The sequence below is a fragment of the Equus asinus genome, chromosome 3, assembly GCF_041296235.1.
Source record: "Equus asinus isolate D_3611 breed Donkey chromosome 3, EquAss-T2T_v2, whole genome shotgun sequence".
NCBI classification, from domain to species: domain Eukaryota; kingdom Metazoa; phylum Chordata; class Mammalia; order Perissodactyla; family Equidae; genus Equus; species Equus asinus.
In genome coordinates, this window is record NC_091792.1 from 131,727,336 (window position 1) to 131,741,358 (window position 14,023).

A 14,023-nucleotide genomic window follows, 5' to 3' on the forward strand; every position below is an offset into this window, starting at 1 on the left:
AAGGATGCATTTCCTCCTTTACTTCAAGGCAAGGTGGGCCCTTTGGCAACACCACTCAGCTTGATGTATGAGTCTCCTTCCTGGTGCCTGTCTTCAACCTGAAAAGTCTAAACGGTGAGGAACAGCCTGGTCAGCTACTTTGACAGTGGAACAAAGGAGAAGAAGCTTCACTGGGGGAAGGAGTGGCTGTGACCACCATAGGAGTTTTGAGCAAAGAACGTGTTCCTGTAATATAGGCCTATGAGGGGATCTTAGGTCCTGTCTACAAGGATGGTCTGGAGGGGCCAGCAGCACCCAGGGAAAAGAAGCAAGAGGTACCACTGGATGCCTAGAGCCTGAGGAATAAGTGAAGAGAGCTAAAGCAGATGTTCTCCCTCCTGGAAGAGAATTGAGGAGGATAGATTCTCAGGGATGGGAGGCAGTGGGGTAAGAGGTGGGGTGGCCAGAGAGGTCTCCAAAGAACCCATGAAAATTCAAAGAAAAGCCTACTTTTAACATCTTCCATTACCACTTAGCTGTGATGAGAGCACCGAAGAAGAACTTTCTTTTCTCTTTCTCTTCTCCCTCACAGCCCGAGCCTGTGAAGGTAAAAAAGTGGTCAGCAAAATGAGGAATGCTGAGCAGAAGGACCTGACAAGGAAGGAGAAGAAAAGATCTGGTTCCCCAGGATAGAGACTCTGAGAGGGAGATTTTTACGCAGGAGGCTTATTAGGGAGTGCCCCCCAGATGGGCTCTGTTGGGGCCAGGGAGTGGGAGTGGGCAGAGGAAGACGTTGAACCGGGAGGCAGTTGCTACAGAGGCCTCGGCCTCTCCCACAGCGGAGTTCTAGAGTTAGGTGGCCCTTTTGACATTGTCCCTCCTTGGAAGAGGGTACTCTACGCTCCCATTCTCCCACTAACCAGTCACTGATAGCGGCTGCCCTGGCAAGGAGGCAGGACCTTGAGGCAGCTCTCTTGCTGAGGGCTATTTCCAGAGGGCCACTCAGCCAAGAAGCGTCAGGACCAATCCTCCAGCAGCTGGGGGACAATTGGGGCATGCCCATGGATGGTGCATCACAGCGTCATGACACTGATGACACCACCTTCCCAGGGTGGGCATCCTGTCTGCGGGAGCACCAACAGGGGGGAGGGAGGAGCTTTTCACCATCACTGAGAACTGGACTTTTAACTAGTGTCCAGAGTAGCTTTTATTACCTTAAAGGTACCAGAAAAATCATGGGACTTTCTTTAAATTTCATCCATGGGAAATATCCCCACAGAATAAATTGACAAAAATGTGCATCTAGCTAACTAGCTGGATAAACTTAACTTACATTCCCCAAGCCTTATAACTGCATCAGTACCTAGAGAAGCAGCGTCTGGGAAGATAGCTTTTGCATAGGAAAATTCCTCAGTGGGCGTGATTATGCAAAGGTAGGCCCTGGAGCAGATGCTCCACACTTGTGTGCATGTGTGTGTGCGTGTGCGCACGCACGTGCAACTTGGATTCCTCTGGCCATCCAGCTCAGCCTCCGGAACCTCTTCTCGGAAACATATTTTCAAATACACAAAAGAAAATTCGTAGTCTGACAAAGAAAACCAATTATATTGAAATATTGTCATTGAAATATTTAAAAAATCGTGATGGAGTGACGTGTGCCACTTCACACATCAAATAACAAGATTTAAAATGGAATAAATAAATAAATAAAATAGAAAATAAATTGAAAAATAAAATAAAATTTGAAATGTGTAATTTTGTTTCATGGTAATTTCAAAATAATAACGGGCATGAGCAATATTTTGAGATACTCGCACAGCTAGAATGTAATATGAAAATATCTGGCAGTTCTATTGGTGCCTGTATCATAGGCACCATGGTTTGTTGTCTACACTCGTAATTGAAGGTGATGCTAAATTTCACTTCAAGATTATTGAAAATAAAGATGTAATTTTGCCCCCGCCCCAGTCCACTAACCCCTTGAATTCTTCTATTTGCAACCCCCTTGGGGGTCCATGGATTCCAGGTTAGAACCCTTGCAAACTGGAAGGGTCAGCTGATCCTCTACATCATAATAAAGTAATGAGAATTATTAGGGTCTTTTTTGAGGGGAGGTGGGTTGATGGTGGAGCATGTTGAAGGCCGTGGGATTCTAGGAGAGGAGAGATAAGAGCTCTTTGCACTAATCCTAAGAGCAAAGAGGTGAGTGGGGACCCAGGGAGTGTGGGGAATTTTCCATGGCCATGATGGCTGAGGGGATGATAAGAACAGCCTCGTTTCCTGTTCTGTCTGCACTGGATTCACAGATGATATTGGCCAAACCTTCAGGAAAAGTCTATTACACACAGCACCTTTGGATTAGTATGTTGTAGAGGGGAAGGAACAGGCAGCACACGTGTTTGGGGTGGGACAACAAAGAGAATTACAGCCACCCTTAGGAGACCAGAGTGGCCACCCCAGAATTGTGCCCAGAGAGCAATCAGGAGCCAGTTGACTGTGAGTAAGCAGCTGGCAGTGTGAACTGAGTCAGGATGGCCAAGAAACCAACCATCTTCAATCCAAACACCTTAGAGGGAAGGGACCTTGACTGACTGGGAGAAGCTTGATGCTGCCTGCATGGATAGGAGCTACCCAGAGGGTAGACATTTAGGTGACATCAGGCTAAAGAGCTAAATGTGACCCTGTAGGCAACAAAGGGCTGGGTCCTGAAAGAGTGTGGAGCAGCCATTCCTCTAAATTCTCCTACAATGAGATTTGAGAAGGAGCACTCTGCAGTGATTGCCGGTAGGGTGGACTGGCACAGGCCGGACACAGACTCTTTCAGAGGTAATTGCATGACTTGGAACTACTGGGAACACGAAAGGCATATGGGACCCTTAAATTGTGCCTCTTAGGGAGAAGCAATTGTGGATGTATTTGTGCCTTTCCAAAGTCAAACACAAAATCATACCGTTCTTTCAGCAAGAAAAAAATGAGTGATTGCTTTGAAGTAGATGGAACTGGCCTACCAAGTTCCCTCTCTTGGTGTGTGGTTACAGAAGAGAAGATCAATTCGAATCTCAGCATTAAAGGTTCCTCATTAAGTCTTATGGTGGGGAGTGGGGGAGGGTGCAGCAAGGGAAAGGGGATATTAACGCACTCGAACTTCCTGGCAGAGCATGTTTCTGGTAAAAGAGTTATTAGCGAGAGCTGGGCCCTGGGCCCGAACCCTAAAGCTCTATTTATTTAGTCCATACCAGACCTGAGATACCACTAGTTTGCACTGTTGTTTCTTCATTGCATCTGTAGACATAGAGTGGACACGGTAGTGCTATAGGAGGCAAACATCCCCGGGACCCACCGTAGGGTCACAGGGATGGAAGAATCTTGATGAGCATGACCCTCAGGGGTAAAGCCCAAGTGGTCTTTCAGTCACCACCTCAGAAAGTAGTTAGGACTGGATCCCAGGCCTATGTGGTAGCCAGTGGTCTCATGTAGCTATGGAGTACTTGAAATGTGGTTAGTCCAAATTGAGATGTGCTATAAATGGAAAATACTCACCAGATTTTGAAGACATAGTATGGTAAAAAAAATGCTAAACATCTCATTGGTAATTAAAAAATTTTGATTACATGTTGAAATAATATTTTGGATAAATTAGTTTAAATGAAATATATTATTAGAATTAATTTCACCTATTTTTATTTTTTTTTAATGTGGCTACTAGAAAATGTAAAATTACATATGTGGCTTGCATTATATTTCTATTAGGAGAAATACCATGTAGTTCTTTCATACAGTAAGAAATAATCATAGTTAACTCATATAACTGGTATAGCTATAGTCTAGCTTAGGCTATGCCAACACTTTGTAAAGTTCTGTAATCTTCGTAATGTCCTTGTGTTCCCCTTTTTCTTATCTTCTTTCTGGTTCTGTGTAGCCATTGCAGGAAAACTCTTAGCATAAAAAGGGTCCTCATGCTATGTTCCTGGGCATCACAGAGGTGGGAGCTATGGGGGTGTGGTGGTCCACACTGGGTGAGACGATCATCCCCCACAGAGGGGCAGAGTTTGTGATGGCAGGTACTAAGAGGCTAGCCAAGTAGACTAACTTTTTGGCAATGCTGAAAGGAAGAAAAGGAGAATCTTACCTACCTGGGTCTTGGCAACAGAATGGCGCATATGGGATTCTCAGAGTTCCAAAGAAATTGGCAGCATCTGGACTATGTTGAGAAAGGGCCCTCTCATACCCTCCATGCCACTGCCTGCTGGTAACCTCACGTACCACCAGCCTCCTCTAGTTCTCTCTGTAGATCAGCCCTTTCATGACCTAACCAGCCTACACTGAAGCTTATCACCTGAACCCTATATCCTTCAAAACTGCTAAGTGTCTTGAAAAACCTCTAAGATATCAGGCTTCTTCCTGGAAAAACCCTAAACTTGGATCTATCTCCTTCTTCATTCCTACCCCTTCTTCATTCCTACCCCTTCTTCATTCCTACTTCTTCTTCATTCCTACCGCTGAACTGCTAGGCACAGTTAAAGAGCATCATTCAATCACGCAGATTGGCCCATGAAAAATTCATGGGCTCCAATCCCAGCTGTACCCTCCATGATGCACAGCAGTGCAGACACCGGGCAGCTCTCCCATTCTCTTCAGTGCCCATGGAAACCTTTACCACTCTCAGAATCTCTGAGAATTAGCAAAAAGTGCCTCTTACTCCAGCCAGTTTATTCTGATATTATTACACAATCTAGAGAACTCTGCTCTGGGGGTAGAGGGAAATGAGACTTCCAGAGTACCAGGAGGAAGCATCCCTGGCTGCACACACAGATGTGCCCAAATTCCTACCATCTGTGCCCTGAAGACTTTGGGTTCTGACAGTGTTAACAGCCTGCACATTCTGTGCTATCTCTAACCACCTTACCCTCTCTGATCCCCAAGGAGAGAGAAGCAGGGTTGAGTCTGGTTGGCATGAAGCAGCTTCTGCAGGCGAGAAAGGAAATCTCAAGGGATGCTCAGAGCATGATCGACATAGGACACAGTCATGCATGTGTGTATATGTGTGTATGTGTGTGTGTGAGCACCAGTGAGAATATACATGTGTGAGCACCAGTGAGAATATTCCAAGTGTGTGTGTGCACAGCCTTGTGTGCAGTGTGGGCTTATATGCAGGAGGAGGCCCTACTTTGCTTTTACAGGCTTGACCAGGAGGCCAGAAATGCTTGCCTTCACATTTTGGGATAAATTAACATATGGTGCCCTGTGCAGTATTCAACCCAGACACCTGTACTGAAGGCTCCGACCATGGTCTCCTCAAAACCCTTGCATCATTCCCATCCCTTCTGTTCTCAGAGGATGGCTTTGCCTCCTTTAATGTGAACCTCCTCAACTTTCTATTTTCCACCTGCAAATATATTCACATTTGTGCCTTTCTTTTGCCTTTTTCCTTAAATTTCAGAGAATGAAGTGTCTGCTTTTTGTGCAAGGCCAATGACTGCCATGCTCTTGATCCCATCAGGGGTCTCCTCTGGATGTTGCTGCATTAGCTGGCGCCCTCTTCACATTTTCCTTTCCATGTATTTTCCAGCTGTCCCATAAAATCAATTCCATTCCATAAAAGCCTTCTCTTGACTCCTAAGTCCCCCTCTACTGCTTTCTATCTTCTCCCTCAGTCAAGCTTCTGGAAAGAAAACTCTCTATGACTATTTTCACTTCTTCACCCACTATACTCTGGCCTCCACCTCTATCACTTCTCCTACTGTCCTTTTACAAGGGTCATCAGTAACCCCCTTGTTGCCTGACTTGCTGGGTAACTTTTCAGTCTTTGTTTTACTGGACTACTCTACACATTTGACACTGATGAACACTTCTCTCTTCAGGAGACTCTTGACTCTATCGGCTTCCATGGTCCTTGCCTATACAGACTCTATCGGTCGGTATGCGGACCATGCCCAACATCCCTCACTAGGAGGAACAGCTACACTGAGAGTCCCTGACTGGGAAGCTCCACATTCTTCTGAGATATGGGAAACCAATCCACAGTCAATCTGTGGAGGTCATGCTAAGCAGGGCCTGGGTGGGAAGCAGCCATGGGAGGCCCTGGCCAAGATGAAAAAGCAATAAATAGGCAGAAGATGCCACAGAGACAGAGACAGAGAGGAAGCACATACTTGCTAAGAAGTAGAGTGAGAACAAATCAGCTCAGAGAGATGGAGATAGGAGTCTCATTTCCTATATTTACTATTTACTGTTCCCAGTCCTGATTTGCTTGAGGGCTTGAGGCCTGGCCCTTTTAATATCTGTGAGAATGCTTTACCCTTATAATAAATTTATTGTTTATTGGGCTAAAGTTTCTGTTGATTGCAATCAAAAGGAAGCTTGTCTAAGACAGACGCCTTCTACCTTGTGGAGTTTGCCCTCTGAAACATGCATTTGTGGGTTTTATTGGGCCGGAACCATGTGGTTCCTCACTATAATTCTCTCTTGTTCTTTACTGAGAACAACCATATCAATGTACATCCAACAGATTTTGAGGCTCTACCAGCAAATAGTCTGAGTCACTCATGTGCAATTTTCAGGAGAACCTGTATCCATGAAACAAAACCCAACATGGTAGTCCAGGGAACAAAGCAGAGATTATGGACACCATTGCTAACCTAACGATCGGATTCCTCTGATGTCTACTAGACACACTGGCAAAGTTAGAACTTCTCCATTTGCAGCTTCCTGATTTATGATAAAAAATATCTAGTTGAACAATGGAAATTCTTCTCACTATTCCTAAAAAAATCTATTTTGGTGATAGAATCATTTATTATAATTTGTGACAATTCCAGGGCATTTGAAGTTCTCGGTTCTCCTTTTATTGACTATTATGCTCAGCTATGATCCATAGTTATTGCTGACCCATTCTCTCCTTTCCCTCGTACATGCTCATCACTGTGCAGACTACACCATGCACATTCTTTCACTGTACGCACACTCATACCCTTCCTTCACCTCTCCATTAATCCCTGCCCTGCCTTCAGATTCAGCTCACATTGCTCCTTCTCCATGAAACCTTGCTCAGAGTCCTTCTGGTCTTCTTGGAATTCCTCTAGTCCAATGGTTCTCAACCAGGGCAGTTTTGTCCCTCAGGGGACATTTGGTACTATCTAGAGGTATTTTTGGTTGCCACAACTTGCAGGGAGAGTGCACCTGGCATTTAGTTGGTAGAGGCCAAGGATGTTGCTAAACACCCTACAGTGCACAAAACAGCTCCCTAACAAAGAATCATCCGGCCCACACTGTCGATGATGTTGAGAAACCCTACAGTCTAGCCTGACTTTGGCACCATGCACCCTCTCATTTGATTACTTATTATGGTGTAGAATCTTAGCGCCAGATGGGAACCTTTAGAAATCATCCTGTCGCCCCCCTTGAATTATATGGGCAAAAAGACCAACTGAAGAGAAGCTGCTGGAAGTCACAGAGTGAGTCACTGGCAGGGCTTTACCCCCTGACCCCTGTTCCTCTGACCATTTCCATTTCACTATGCTGTTGTTTCCTTTCTCTCAAGTAGGTTTAAAAAGTTTCTATAAGCCAGGTTAGGCTCTTTTATTAAATGTGCAGTGACTGTCCCCCTAACCTCCCACCCCCAGCCCAGTACTAGGAGCACAGTGCATACTTATTGTCAGATCAAAATAACCTTAGATTTTGTAAAACATCATTTTATTTCCATGAAAACATATATTTTTTTAAAGAACTATAAACTTCTCTCCTGGATATAACCTCTTGAAAGGAAAGATGACTACATCTAAATCACAGCAAGAAGAAATTCTACAGAGACCTTCTGCGGAAGTGTTTTCAACGTTAATTAGAGTAAATCCCAGCCAACTGAATCTAACGCATTTAAGTGATGGTGATGAAAATTACCACCTTAGTGGCTCAGAGGAAAACAGGAAAGGTTTCTACTAAGGGGAATGATTAACTGAATTCTTACAGAGAAACTGGAAAAAAAAAAAAAACCAACAAAAACCAGAAAGGATAGCACATTGTATAAATCTGCGAATTTCATTCCTATGAAGTCTTATTTATAACCCCTTCCATAAATAAATAAATTATTCTTCATGAAGGAAAGAGCATGTAAGCAATTGTTGATACAGAGTTCAAAAGGGTAGGTTAAGCACGCAATGAGAGAAGAAGATGATCCTGGACAAGGGGAGCTGATTGGCTAGCCTTCTGCATTTCAGAGGCAGAAGTTCAAGTGCAGGCCTGGAGAGAGCTGATCCTGGATTAGAGTCCTGGCAGTGCCACCCAGCAGCTGTGTGACTTGGGTAAATGCCTTAGTCCTTCAAATCCGGGTCTCCTCAGCTTTGAAGTGAGGATCAGTAACAATATGGCCCAACATATAAAATGGTGACGATTTGATGAAGGAACAGAGAAAAAGTGCTCAGGATTGGGCTAAATCTAAGGGATGAATAAATGAGAACTGTTGTTACAACTATTTCTACTCACTCTCCTTTAATTTTGTCTCTGAAAATATGGGAAGATCACTTAGCCTTGTGATGTCAACTTTATTTCCTCGGAAGAAATATGACATTCCCTTCCTAATACAGATGAGAAAGTCCATCACAATGGAGTCTTCACATTTAAAATAACACAATAAGCAACAGCTTTTAGATAATGGCAAAGTACGGCATATGCTTTTAGATAGTATTTGGAGGCTTTTAAATTGTGTAAATAAATCTGTAATGGAAAGTACTTGGAAAGTAATTTAAGCATGATTTTCTTTCCTTTTTTCCTCTCTTCCTCTTTCTTCCTTCCTTCCTCTTTTTCTCCCTCCCTCCCTCCTTTCCTTCTTTTAACAAGATGTGCAAATGCTTATACAAGGGGTTATGTAAGAGTAAGATATCTATAGAGAGTGCATCAAGCAGCTAAGTGTTATGGAAAAGTCTTGAGAAGGGAAATTTCAGAGCCTTGGGTTCCAACTCTGGCTCATACTGGGTCTGAGATATCAGGCACGTCACTTAACTATTTCTCATCTGTAAAATAAGGGGCTTGGTAGATGATTACTAAGGTTTCCTCCAGTATTTGGGTTTTTTTTTTGGTGAGGAAGATTTGCCCTGAGCTAACATCCATTGCCAATCCTCCTGTTTTTTTGCTTGAGGAAGATTAGCCCTGAGCTAACATCTGCACCAATCTTCCTCTACTTTGTATGTGGGATGCCTCCACAGCATAGCTGATGAGTGGAGCAGGTCCACACCCAGGATCCAAAACCGTGAATCCAGGCCGCCAAAGCAGAGCACATGGAACTTTAACCACTCAGCCATGGGGTTTTAATTATAGTCATGCACTGCATAAGGACCTTTTGGTCAACAATGGACTGCATATATGACAGTGGTCCCATAAGATTACTAACATACAGCCTAGGTGAGTAGTAGGCTATACCATCTAGGTTCGTTGAAGTACTGTAGGGGAGGAAGAAGTTTTCCTCTACCCCTCTAGATTCTTCTGGCTAGTTTAAAAATTAAATTGACATGAGACGGATTAACAGGAGAAAGATAGAACAAAAGTTTAATAACATTTATACATGAGAAAAACCCAGAAAGACCACGTAACTCACCAAAAGGACCAAAGCCCTCCCTTAAATACCATCCTCAGCTAAAGACAAAAGAAGATGTTGGGGGTGGGGAGAGTCAGGTACTTCAAAGGGAAGGGAGGCAATTTACAGGTAGGCAAAAAGGAGCAAATGTTGGAAAACAAGTGTTCGTTGGTCACATAGAAGCAGAAGAACACAGAGGGGAGCCCAACACACAGGCTTTTCTGGGTTCCTCCCTGTCTACCACCTAGTTCATGTTATGCTAAGGTGATAGCACCTTTCCTGAGACAGGCTTTTTAATCTGAATTCTTTTAGGCAGTTAAGGGGAAGGTAGCAAGAATAACTTTCTGAGTCTTTTGTTTCTTAAAAATAATCAGTCTAAAATAATCCTCATGTTCAAAAGATATATTTTGGGGCAGCAAATTTCGTTCCCTTCAGTTCTATGATATTCACACAATGATGAAATTGCCTAATGATGCATTTCTCAGAACATATCCTCGTTGTTAAGCAACGCACGACAGTACTGGATTACACTTGTATTTCTAGAGAGCCATATGCAGACATCCAATTCAAATGGATTGTTAAAAATTATCCTATCTTTTTAAGAGTAAGTTCAATCCGTGGGAAAAGAGTGAAACATTATTCAACTTTAAAATAGTATTTTACGTTTTGAATAGATATCTTGGTCTAAGCATTGTGCTACATTCTAAGTTCTAAAACCAGAGCTGGCTCTGTGGGTGTGTGACCTGTGTAGTTGCAGAAGGCCACATGCTTAGAAGGGCTCCACAATTGATTTAATGTTCTACTCTTGCCATCATGAAATTCTTAATAATTTTTTAACAAAAGGCCCTGCATTTTCATTTTACACTGGGCTCCACAAATTATGTCGCTACTTCTGGCTACAACTTATAACTTACAGTTTAATTTCTAGGCCCAAGACTCTCTCCGCTTTTTAGTTAGAAACTCACACGGACCTCTTTCCTCTGCAGCAATTCTCAGTTTTTATGTTGGTAGAAAACCGCTTGGCCTGCCAGATTGCAGGACGTGCGGACAACTGTGCATAGGACACACAGCGTCCTGCCTTTGGCTTCAAAGAGCAGAGGCTTCACCATTCAGCCCCAGCCATCTGTAGTGGCCGAGCTTCTGTCAGTGGGAATTTCCACACCAGTGCAAATGTTTGTAAGAGTCTAGTAGACTCTACTGAGAACTCAGCGAGAAGACAAATAGTCCTCCTTTGAAAATTGGAGGCTATCAGCCAGGCGGAGGAAGAGCTGCATTCTGTGAAAATCCCCAGACCCCACCCCCTCGCCTTGCTGGTGTTCTTAGCATTTGCTCCAGGCTTGACCGCTTGGTTTCAGGAGTCTCTAAATGGCAGTAAAGAGGGAACTACTCAAAGAAAGCCTCTGAGTCCAATCGATGCTTGTGCTGATGATTCAACTTCAAAAACCACTCTGATCTCTTATTGTGTGCTGTCACTGAGCCGGGCGCTGAGGGCACAGCAATGAGCAAACACAATGAAGACAATTTAATTTCAATATATCACGGTGGCTCGGCCATCGTGGGTTTGCTACTCACCTCACGGAGCTAATGTGAGGATATAAACAGTTAATAAGTGACCGGGCACTTGAAGAGCTACTTCGTGGAAGGGTTTGGAAGGTGCAACGTGGACACACGATAAAAGAACAAAAAAAGCAAGTTGATCCTGAAGGTGTGTAAAGGTCTTTTCCCCAAGAGGAGCAGCTTAAATGGAAGCAGAGATAGGAAGAAATTTAATTGATTTGCCATTTTTCCTCAATTTTCAAACGGTGGAACTTAACGTCCAGCGCAGCGCCCCTTCCTAGACCAGTCCCTGAGGGCAATGCCTGCTGGATAGAGTTGCCAACAGAGAAAATAGACCGTGCCCCCTCTAATGCTGGCCATGCCTGTCCACAGCTTCCTGCCCTGCTCTCTTTTCCTCGTCCCACGCCCGCTGGTCCCAGAGCCCGGGAGGACAAGCCGCGGCGACCCAGCCCCCGCCCCCAGATCCCTCTCAGATCCGGGCGGCTACGATCGGGCCGGGCTCGGAAAGGAAGCGGGCGCTACGAGAAGAGGAGGGGTCGGGCCACCGTGGGCGGAGCAGGAGGGGCGGGGCCCTGGTCTAATCCGGGCGCCTGAAGCTGCGGCTGGACTTAGAAAGGAAGCGGGCATGGCGGGGAGAGGCGGGGCGAGGCGGGGCCAGGCAGAGGTAGGCGTGCCCGGGGCGGGGCCAGAGGGAGGTCTTGCGCCGGGGCAGGCGGAGCCCGGGGCTGGGCGGGGAGAGGCAGAGCTGAGCCGAGGTGGGTGGGGCCGGAGAGGAGGGTCCCTGGCGGCGCGGGGTTTGCAGCGCGCGGAGGCCGATCCCTGGCACTCGGTCTGCGCGCCGGCTACAGAGCTGCACCGCCTCCCGGAGCCCGGGACGCGGCGCCCCGGGGAAGGTGGGCGCAGGGACGCGGCGATGGCTCCGCGGGGACTCCCGGGGTCAGCCGTCTTCGCCGCTGTTGTCTTCGTGGGAGGCGCCGTGAGTTCGCCACTGGTGGCCCCGGGTGAGTGCCCTCTTGGGACCGGGGCGCGCAGGAGGAGGCGAGGGATCGGGACGGCAGCCACGCTGTGCCCCGAGCTGCCCTGGTGCTGGCACAGCCGTGGGATCCGGCGCTGAACATCTGGCTCCCGGGGGGTGGCCCGGGCTGGGCGCGGCGCGTGGCGATGGCTCCCGTCCCTCCCTTCCCGCCTGCCGGGCTCCAGCCTTCCCCTCGCCGGCTCCTCTGAGTAGTTGTTACCCGCCGCCCCGACTTTTGAGCTGTCTGGGGTGTAGGGACCCGGCCTGGTCTTGCCTTCCTCGGGTGCGCTTCCGCCTGGGCGGGGCGCCTGGGAGCCCTGCGGACCCCTTTCTTGTCGCCCTTTTCCTCAAAGGCCCGGCGAGCGATAGATCTTGACACGAGGGGACCGACTGCCCTGTCACTGCCTAACCCCCCCCCCCCCCTTTAAAAAAGAAATCTTAAAACCTTGGGGAGTTCCAATTCCTTTCCTTTCCAAGTTTTTATTTGTTTTAGTGGTTGATGGATTCTTGTAACAGGTTGGGGATTTCAGATTTCTTCTCACATATACTGGATAAATGAGGCTTGGAAAAAGGGAAGGCACGTTTGTAAACTTACGTTTTTTTTTTTGAGTCGAAACCTGTCACCACAAAAGGAACCTTCTGTGGTCAGAGCAGGAAGCCACCAGCAGAGATGATAAAGTATTGTCCCCAGTGATGTATTTGGAGCAGGAGTTTTTAATTGAAATCTAAGAGGAGGTGTCACTTTTACAGAAGTTCTGTTTCATACTCTTGTTTTTATAACTAGAGACACCGGGGATTCCTTCCCATAGTTTCCCCTCTTAATTGCTGCCTTACAGCGGTAGTTAAAAAATAACAATAAACGTATATCTTCTAGGGCAAATTGGGGTTACCACAGCCTAGAATCTTACGTCAGCAAGCTCTTCCAAGCTTGAGCAGCTCCTCTGCAGGTCCAGATAATAAGCAATTGGAAGCCTTCCAATGGTGACTATCTCCTCCGTAAGAACACAGACTCTACTCTTCACTCCTGAGAAGATTCCAGTTGTTTACAGCTTTTAAACTGGCTTATCACGTTGGCTTTCACTTTTTCATAGAAACCAGAATATGTTAGACGGGATGGGATGAATAATATCTCCCCTGAGTCTTTATTAGCAGACCCGTATTTCCTTCAGCCATCCACCCTGGGGAAATGGCAGCTAGTGACATGCATTGTTGGATGGGAGATTTTGGTTTTCACCCTGAGTTTCGTTGCTGAGACAGGTAGGTGCATCACCAGGTTCAATTGCACCCCAGGTTGTAGACAGTACTTAGAGGGCTGGAATTGGTTGCTCTAGAATTTGAAGAGCTTAACCTGGGAGTAAAATTGTTAAAAATTCAGCACGTGATGCATCCAATCAGCCATTAGCAGGAGACATCCAACAGTGGAGTAAGTTTGTGTTTCGATGGATCTCTGAGCAGTATCCTGCTCTTCAGACTGGAATGTGATGAAGGAAGCTCTCATCTAATTGCATGGTAACCTTTTTGATGAAAGCAACACTTTAGAAGAATGAGGTATCTAAAAAGGAAAAGGTACAGAGTACAAATGTGCCAGCATGACTTGAGGCCTGCATGGAGAAAAGATGCCCTGACCAGCCGTCCTCTGGTCCCCTTGGAATCTAAGACAGTGTTAATGTTTGTAGGGAATATTTTAGAGAAGTAGGGAGAAAGAGATGGGAAGCACTGTTGAGTGCCTGCTATGTGCCAAGCTTTGAGTTGGGCACTCCGTATTCATTTTTACACTTATTTCTCACAACCCTGTGAAGTTCTTATTTCCAGTGAGGCACTGAGGCCCAGAGAGGTTAAACAATTGGCCCAACATCACATAGGTAGTGTATCAGTCAGCATTCAGTCCGAGAAGCAGAATCACTAGT

At 45.9% G+C, this 14,023-nt stretch overlaps 1 protein-coding gene across 1 annotated transcript in view; it reads left to right on the forward strand.

Annotated features, from left to right (window-relative positions):
- The first annotated feature begins 11,812 nt into the window (after nucleotides 1-11,812).
- The window catches only part of RELL1 (RELT like 1), a 60,620-nt gene continuing 58,409 nt past the window's right edge, over nucleotides 11,813-14,023 (forward strand). The window contains exon 1 of the mRNA XM_070506055.1: nucleotides 11,813-12,102. Within this exon, the coding sequence (XP_070362156.1) occupies nucleotides 12,015-12,102 (88 nt within the window). The 5' untranslated portion in view covers nucleotides 11,813-12,014. The remainder of the gene's footprint in view (nucleotides 12,103-14,023) is intronic.